Source organism: Haemaphysalis longicornis, unplaced genomic scaffold (genome assembly GCF_048455015.1).
Source record: "Haemaphysalis longicornis isolate Haplotype H1 unplaced genomic scaffold, Haemaphysalis longicornis Haplotype H1 scaffold_9, whole genome shotgun sequence".
In the NCBI taxonomy this organism is placed as follows: Eukaryota; Metazoa; Arthropoda; class Arachnida; order Ixodida; family Ixodidae; genus Haemaphysalis; species Haemaphysalis longicornis.
This window is the reverse complement of record NW_027526460.1, coordinates 59,998,824-60,007,700: the sequence shown is the minus strand read 5'-3', so window position 1 is coordinate 60,007,700 and position 8,877 is coordinate 59,998,824. Positions and strand designations below refer to the sequence as shown.

Genomic DNA, 8,877 nt, shown 5'->3' with positions numbered 1-8,877 from the left:
CAAGCCGCCAAGATGGGCGAATATTTGCTGGGCCAACAACACAATCGCCGACACAAGCGGCCAATTTCCTTGTCCAATGGGAAACTTTGTTCACATATAAATAGCCGCTGTCAAATGGAGGATTGTTTTGACGTGCTGTTCCTTTTTAACTCTTGCGGGTCTCCACCCCAGGTGTTCTGCAAAAATATTGAGCAGCCGTACAGGGTTACTTTTTTAGACGTAACTTATAAACTTCATTCATAAGGCTTTTGTTGCACCATGTGAACCCATGGTGAGAGCGGCGAACTCACCAACGCCGACAGAGCAGCACCACTTCTAACGGGTTTCCGGGGTGCAGAATTATGCAAAGTGTGTTCTTTTATGTCGCTAGGGTGATTTGGCCAAAGCGCACACAGTGGTTTGTATCTAAAGATAGCTGTTTGAGGTGTGGTTCGATGACGCGGGCTTCACAAAAACGGCACTTCGTCCAGTGACTTAGTGAGTTACTTCAGTCCGAAACAGTTCGAGCCCCACGAGTGGCTCTTTGAGAGGGCGCTTTCAAGAAACCGTTTGTAACCTCTCTCTTGTTTCGTGTCGCCGCGTTTATTAGACCCGGCAAATATTGGTCGTTGAACTGCCGCGCTACGATTTGTGGCAAACCTGTTGATATTGAAGAGGAGAATGTTGAGGAATTAAGAAGCTACTTAATCCATGTTCACGCTCTGGATGCCCACTGACGTGCGCGACCACTTCAACATTTTTCTGGTGCCCTTTAAGCTTTCCTCGTTGCTGATTTCCGGACACGTTTATTAGGAAAAAGAACATGAGTGCAACATTCTGTGAAAAACCGCCGTTGTTGTTGGTGGTGGTGGTGGTGTCAACTCAAAAAGTATGGCCGCCGCTGTGTAATCCAATGGGTTTTGAACCCGGTTCACTAGAGCAGCGGTCCGATGTGCTACCACAGTGTCGTCTCCGAACGTTTGAAGTGGTAGAACAACAGCTATTGCCGTGATTGTTGTTCCTTTCAACTGGGAAAATACCCACTGCGAGGGCTATAAAACAATCGGGATCATCGAAAGAGTAATGGGCTCGTTTTGCGAAATTCACAAAGCTATGAATTTGAATCATCAAGTTTGTAAAATAACCAAGAAATTATAGACTGTCAACACAAATCTGTTGTGTCGCGATGTACAACTTATCATGGATATTGCAGAAAAGGAACAAAATGCCATTCAATTGCTTTTGTTGCAGCACGGACCGGTAGGGAACCGTGAGAAAAAACATAAATGTCCCGCAAAATCAGTGAAACTGTCGAACATAAAATTCACCTTTAGGACAGACTCAGCACGTGACGACACTGCGGCAATCGCAATGTGTTTTCCGTGGATGCCAAAATATGCACCCGTCTCTTTCCCATGAAGTTCACCTTTTAATTTTACCAAGAATGAGCTAAGACCGAGCCGTAACGGCTTTGAAAACGTGACTTCAATTGTACCTCAAGTATTTGGAATATGGAAATTGACAACGACGGCCATGGACTTCTCGACAGGGGTGATGAGCTCATGTTGAAGCCGTTAGTTTTTGCCGCTTCATGTTCACACCGCTAGAAAGGTGGTGTTGTCGAAAAACCACGGTGTGAACATAGGGAGAATTACTTGATCAGAAACCCGCCGCCCACCCCCTCCACCCCCCTTCTCAAGAGAAGTTTGTACCTGGGGATCAAGAAAAAGACGGAAATAACTCTCCCTCTCGAAATATAATGACTGCTGATACTGGTTTTACGCGTACAACCTCCCCACCGACCGCATGCGGGTTCGATGTATGTTATCCCCACGAACATCGGCCATTTTGCAGTTTAATGGGGTAAAAAGTAGCACGGCAATTAAAAATTTTTGTGATATATGACGTCAGCGCGACGTCTTTGTAGTTTTAATTTGTTTAAATGTCTTGTTATTTTTTCGTTCATTCGTTCCCTTTGCCCCACTCATCTTCCCCCACTCCCCAACCTTCTCCAAAATGGGACCCTGCGTACGCCTCTGTGAGCGAAGTTTGACCTTCTGCGAAAACTGCATTAGAAGTATTTTTTCTCTTTTCTGGAGGGTAGCACTACCCGCCGCGGTGCTGAGTGGTAAAGGCGTTGTGCTGCTGAGCCAGAGGACGCGGGTTCGATTTCCGGCCACGGAAGCGGCTTTTCTGATGGAGGCGAAAAGCAAAAACGCCCGTGTGTGCGAGATTTCGCCGTACGACAAAGACCTCCAGGTGGTCAAAACTAATCCGGAGCCCTCCACTACGGCGCGCCTCATCGCCTGCGTTGCGTTGGCGCGTAAATATTTTAACCAATGGAGGGTAGCACTACTCAAGCCTTAAAGGGTTCAAATTTATTTGAGACATCGCAGAAACCTTCTAATCGGAAGTGATCTGCTCTATGGCGATGTTCTACAATGCAACCAGCTAATGGCCTGCGCTGTGCGCAAACATATTCCTGCATGCTTCCTAATATCTTGGTGCCGTTTTAGAACCAAAAATTGCCAGAACAGCATAAACAGAGCTCAGCGTGACCCAACACATCATCTTTATATCATCATCATCAACAACAAAAACAGCAGCCTACTTAAGCCTATTGCGAGACGAAGGCCTCTCCCCTTGACCTCCAACTGTCCTGAGCTGCTCAAGTCCATTCTCTGCCCCCGAATTTCTTCATTTAATCCCTCCATCGTGTTATTGACCATCCCCTTCTTCTAGACCAGTCTCTTGGTATTCACTCTGTAACCCTGGTGGTCCACAGATTGTTATTTATTCTTACTACACCGCCTGTCAAAGTTCATTTATTTTTGTTTATTTGAACTATGATATCTTCTACTATAGATTGCTCCCTGATCCCGGGAGCTCGTTTCTTGTCCCTAACGACATATAAGCCGCTTCTTTGCTGCGCAGGATTGTACATGGGGACGGCAACATTATAGAGATAGACCGCCTTTACGAGTCTGCACCACTTGCTTTGCAAGGTACAGCCGTTTCTCCATGGTACGCACAGCTAGACCATTCTCACAGATTCAGTCACGCTACTCAGCATAGGGAGCACTCCCATGCTTCGCATACGCCTTGTGTCGCTCAGGCGTCGTCTTCGGGCACCGACACTCTCTTATAGCATGAACGAATGAAATCTGACTTCAGCGAGAATATTGAGAGAGCGCCAGCATGCCAGGAGACCTCGGAAGGCCAAAGAATATAGGGAGAAGCATTGCCGCCAGGACACCGGACGTGACAAAATACATCTTGATGTGGTAACGCGAGCTCCTCGGGTAGGCGGCTTCGCAATACTGGGAGGGGTATGCCGTCTTGATGTAGTCGGAGACCCAGGTACAACAATTGTTGTTGGAATTTTTTAGTTTTCACGCTAAGGCAGGCGTGTTCTCTTGACTGCTGCACTGTAAATGGTTGTTCTAGGGGTTGTTGTTGTTGTCGTCTTTGCAACTGTTATTGCCTAGAGCAGCTCTCGGCCACAGAGGGCGCAGCGGGTGAGTTGCAGTTCACCCAATTTGCCAAAGATAGTCGATATTGGTCACGTTGATTGAATGATTGATTGATTGATTGATTGATTGATTGATTGCGTAATTTAACGCGCCGTCACTACACAGGCTATGAGGCGCGCCGAAGTGGAGGGCCCTGGATTAATTTTGACCGATTGGAGGATCTTTAACGTGCGCCGAAATCTCGAACACACGCGCGTTTTCGCTTTTCGCTTCCATCAGAAAATCGGCCGCCGCTGCTATTGGTCACGTCAGCAGGTCTGTTTGAAAACACATGACGTTCATGTGACAGCACGAGTGAAGCCGTCTTAGTTCTCTGGACGACATCGACATTGGCTGAAACTACCCTTAATCCGAACTAGTAGCCACATTGAACCACACGAAGGATAACTGAGGTTCAAAGATCACACATCCACGACTCGGCGGTTAGCGGATGCGTTAAGAGATCGGGAAATGGTTTCCCTGAAAATGTCCATTCACTGCGTTAGTCTGCATCGGGAACCAACCGCAAATGTTCACACTCTTATTCACGTTTATTTTCTCGCACCTACATCGTCAGCATCAGGCGCATGAAAAATGATTTCGCGGGAGAAGGATTGAAGACATAATGACTGATCTAGCATTGAAGCGGAAAAATTTCTGTCACGACATTTCAGTATTCCAAATTCCCGCTATACCCATGAGTACCCGAAATTATTGGCCCACAGTTTTATAATTCTGCTTAAAAAAAAGGACAGAGTGAGAATTTTTCTACACCTATTTACACAGGAGATTCACTCATCGGTGTGCCCCTATATTCCGGCCATAAATTTATTTAGAGTTAAATAAATGCCTTCTGGGGCCAGCCGTGGCCACTGTTCAGCAATAATTTTGAATGTTAACAGGACTGCTATCGAGAAACAGGATTGCATTGCTAAGCGAATCGATGAAGTGAGAGCGAGGTAGCCACTGCTCAAAACGTTGCCAAAAGCAATTTTTTTGCACACATCCAGAGTACCAATAGTGCTTCTGCACAAAGTTTTTCATCTAATAACGGCTAGTTTCTCCGGCAAAGGAAATGCAAGATTATACTCGCACCACTCTTCTGCAAACACAATTTATTCGAGGGGTCTAAATATATCATAATTTTAGTTCATTACTGATAATGATCGTAACGTTTAACCTCTTATGATCCAGCTATATTGACTTCGGGAAGCCCTACAAACTGCCGGGTATTGAGAACAGTACCGAGAAGAAAACTAATTATGAGGTGTTCGAAAATTTAAAGATAAGATGACCTTTTCATCGCATCAGGCTTCACACCTTTTAGTCACGTATAAAAAGTCCTTTCGAAGCGGGCAGCAACGACTCAGTTAGCTCCGTAGACACAAAGACACAAATCGCCGTATACTTTGAGTGCTTTTTTTTTCTTCACACGGAGGAGCCCTTGACCTCCCACTAAATGACTATTACTGTTTCACCAAAACTAAAGAAGTGGCTCCTCCGGCCATTTGATCTCGGGTTCCTGAGCTATTCACACATTCTCAGCAGCTCCTTCTCGAAACAAAAACGCAGTTAAAAAGCACAATGTAGGACAATTACTGCCTTAGTTCCGCCCAACAGTGCTCGACTTCGCTGGCGAGCGAAGAGCCGCAGGGCAGGAAGATGTTAGCTTCGGCACTGCTGAGGCGCCTCCTAGATGGCGCCACGGAACATGCCGGCAAACTTCTTTCCCTCCGTTTTCCCTTCCGCTCGTGTGGGAACGACGTACGAATAGGACCCGACGGCGCAAGTCTGCGGCTTCTCTCCCTTCAGCATTGCAGCCTCCCTGCCAGCGTCGCACTCACCCTCCCTCCACGACGCCGTACGTGTTTCTGATAGCTTCCCCCTTCTGCTGTCTTGTGTTCTCCTCTCCGTCCAGCTTGTGTCGTAGGGAGCGCAAGCGTGCGCGCTCCGGCGCCAGAGAAAGCCCAGATGCACGCACGCTGGCTGCGTTCGCTCCGTTTCTCCCGACCGCGCTGGATGGACCAATGTGGGTTCTTTCTAATACGCTGCTAGCTGATAAAACTTGCTGAAAGTGCTTCCTTAAACAGGGATCTTTTTTTTTTTGGCAGTGCGCTTTGTATGAACGGAAACCGTGGGAACACTCATCTGTTAGTTTTTTGTGAGAACGCTAATTTGCGGTATCTCGAGTTTTTTAAGCGCCACTGAGAGGAATTCAAAGGATCGTCGTTTCTTCGCATCTTCCCTTCAGGACTCCTTGGTGGCGTTCCAACGATATTCAAGACCATTTTGCTTATCGTGGAAAACTGAACTGTTCAGGCAGGCGGTGTGAGTACGTGTGTGTGCAGTGGTGTGTAGTGAATTTAAAGTGGCTGACAGCGAAGGATACGCGGTGGCACTGCCCGGTGCGTCTTGTGGTCACGGCGAAAGTCTTTGTTTTGTTTCGCCATGTGTTAATTAAGCGTTTGGTTGATGACTGTGCGCACTTTTCTTTAAGGTGCAGGTGAGCCAGTGATTTTTGGGAGCGCATGTGCGCATAATGTGCGTTCCTATCAACCATACGGAAAAAGATCCGGCGTTATTAGACACTACTTGCATTCAACACCAATTCTAGGACTGTTTTTTTGTTAAACCCTGCGAATATGTCAGGACTCAGAGCAAAATATTCACCCATTAGATTTTGACCATTTCGTCGGTAAAATGAGCTACGGAAGGGCTACCTTCAAGGTATCTTTATACCATCACATGCGGGGAAATTTATAGTCATCAGATTCAAGATAAAATACGTACTCATGCTTTCGTTTGTTTCATCTCGGTGCCTAACGCTTTGAGGGAACAATGGTTTAAATCTCATAGAGCCGGAAATGAAGCTGGAAATCCCATTTTAAAGTGCTCGCTATTATATCCAACCCTGTTTATTATATTTCGGAGTGCCTCACAGGAATAATCTTTTGTGCAAAGAGTTTTTATCGCAGGCTCTGGTTGTGTTTTACGCGTAAAAATATTTTCATTTATGCTTTTCTTTTTGTGCATGTTTATACACTAAAGATAAAATGTCCAAAAACAGGAAGAAGCTTTCCATCGTAAGGTACCATTTTAATTCTGCTACAGGAAGTAACTTGCAACCACGTGCCAATAGGTGTATTAAAAAACAAATATAGAATGCAAAGCACGGAAAGCGACATTCAGCCTGGATCAATTTGATCATGCTTATGCGGGTAATGTCTATCCATCTTCTCGTTGCTGACGCTCGTAGTAAGTTCAAACCCTAGAGACAGTTATCTGGTCGAAGTTAGGAGAATGAAGTTTTTAAAGTAGTTTTGGACGCACTAATAAGTCTAACAGGTTCCTGTTTTATGAAAGGGTTTCAACCGAAGCAGATACCAAACTTACCATGACGTAACATGGAACTTACGCGGCGATTGTAGCTTTCCGGTGTGCACAAGATAAAATTACCTGGTGCCGGGAGTGACTTCTCTTCGTTTTGGAAGTCGCCTGGAGCCACGGACTGAAGTTGGCGACCCCGTGCTTTATTGACTGACACCGCAAGATGGGCCGCGAGCGACCAGAAATCGGTGGTGGTCGGCCATGTCTACTCTGCGTACTTGCCGTGGTGGTTGCTCTACTTGCCACGGAAAGCCGACTGGGGAACGCTCTCCCGGACGTAATTCGCATCGGTAAGTTTCCTTCCCGAAGAAACATTTTGGGAATTTGTCCTTTACTAGTTCAAAAAAGACGAAGAAACATAGACGGTAAGTTAACTTCGCAGAATAGTTGCCTTGAGTAAAATAGAAACAATGGCTCTAGAAATTAATTACTCTGGGATAAGATATTAAAGCCGAAATGGGATGGTGTGGTTAACGTTGAGGGAAATTTATTGCTTTTAAAAGTGCTGTATGTGTGCGAATTTTCTATCTAAAAAATCCGGCGTTACATATGTAGTTTTGAAAAGTCTTGAGGGGGAATAAGCTGACACGAAAAAGATTAGCTCAATTTATGTTCTGTTTCTCACGATATCCGGAAGGTGCTTACCCTAGCTATTGGAAAAAAATAGCATAACTCCACTTTATTAGAGTGTGCCAAAACACCTGTCTGTATCGGGAATGTCAACAGGGATTTGCGATTTGTGGATTTATGATTTACATTCTGCGGCCAACGCCTCTGGGGGGCGCGAACTCCCACATAGAGAGCAGCGTCTTCGTGTATCGGCGTCTAAACCGGGTGTTGTCCAGCCAAGAATTCGCTGACCTCCATGCGGAAGATACTTAAAACGGCGTGTTTTAAGGCCCGGACATAAATAAATCTCGAACAAGGAATACAAAGTCGGGCGAGCCCCTCCGGATGCGAACTTCGCGGTGGTACGTCACCTGTGTTTTCTTTTTTACACAGGACACGTTAACTCAATTGACGTTAGGTGTGCTCTTCAACTTCCCGAATGTCCCTCTATATGAATACTACTTCACCATTCGGTCACAAGATGCTGTCGTGCGTATGTTCTTGGACAGCTTTATTTGTCCCCCTTCGGCTTTGTGGTTCCCGTTTCCGATTTGGACACTCTGAAGCACTTTGCCGTCGCGTCGCTAGCTTCGAGGGTGATTGAACGTGAATCGATGCGGCCGTCTTATTGTACGCGGCCCGGACAGCCCTCGCTTCGGTGCCCCCACTGGCAGAGTCGCAGAGCGTGATCATTCATTGTCGATCTGACTTTTCTGCTGCGCTGTGCGCGAAACTCGACGTCGGCGTGATAATATCACTACGGAGAAAAAACGTGCAGCACGGAGCACGAACCCCCGAGCCGAACTGTTATTAATGTACCTCCTGCGTCATATCGTTCCATTAGTGTAACGAACCCGCGAGTACAACGATTTTGCACACCGACGTGAAGGCAGTTAATATGATTCTTTAGACTTATCTAGCTTTAATTTGACAGTGTTAGAATCAGATTGGTCGCGAAGTTTGTTGCTGCTCACCGGTTCTTGCAAAATATTTGCCTTATTTGCTATCGTTTGCTCTCTCACAAACAAAAGAGACTAAATAAATCGTGCGCTAAGTTTTACGAAGATACTTATTGGGAACTACATGAATATAATATTGGCGTCAGAACCCGCATATTTATATTTCATAATTAATATACCAGTTAGGAACATGCAACGGCGTTGCAATATGTTTCGAAAGTTGGAGAATTGAATTTGTGTCAGATTATCATAAACAAAATAAGATACGTTATACGCTTTTAAAAAAAGCGCAGCTCAGCCAGGGTACAACTCCGTGTTCCATACTACGTCCGTTTGGATTTCTGAAATGATGATGCCGAACAAGCCGGTCACCACGAAAAGGTAACTGGGGATTGGTCACTTATTCAAATTAAACTGCTGATACAAATTTT

At 45.7% G+C, this 8,877-nt stretch overlaps 1 protein-coding gene across 1 annotated transcript in view; it reads left to right on the top strand.

Annotated features, from left to right (window-relative positions):
- Positions 1-5,350: 5,350 nt before the first annotated feature.
- The window catches only part of LOC144153690 (glutamate receptor ionotropic, kainate 2-like), a 131,620-nt gene continuing 128,093 nt past the window's right edge, over positions 5,351-8,877 (top strand). The window contains exon 1 of the mRNA XM_077685364.1: positions 5,351-7,168. Within this exon, the coding sequence (XP_077541490.1) occupies positions 7,042-7,168 (127 nt within the window). The 5' untranslated portion in view covers positions 5,351-7,041. The remainder of the gene's footprint in view (positions 7,169-8,877) is intronic.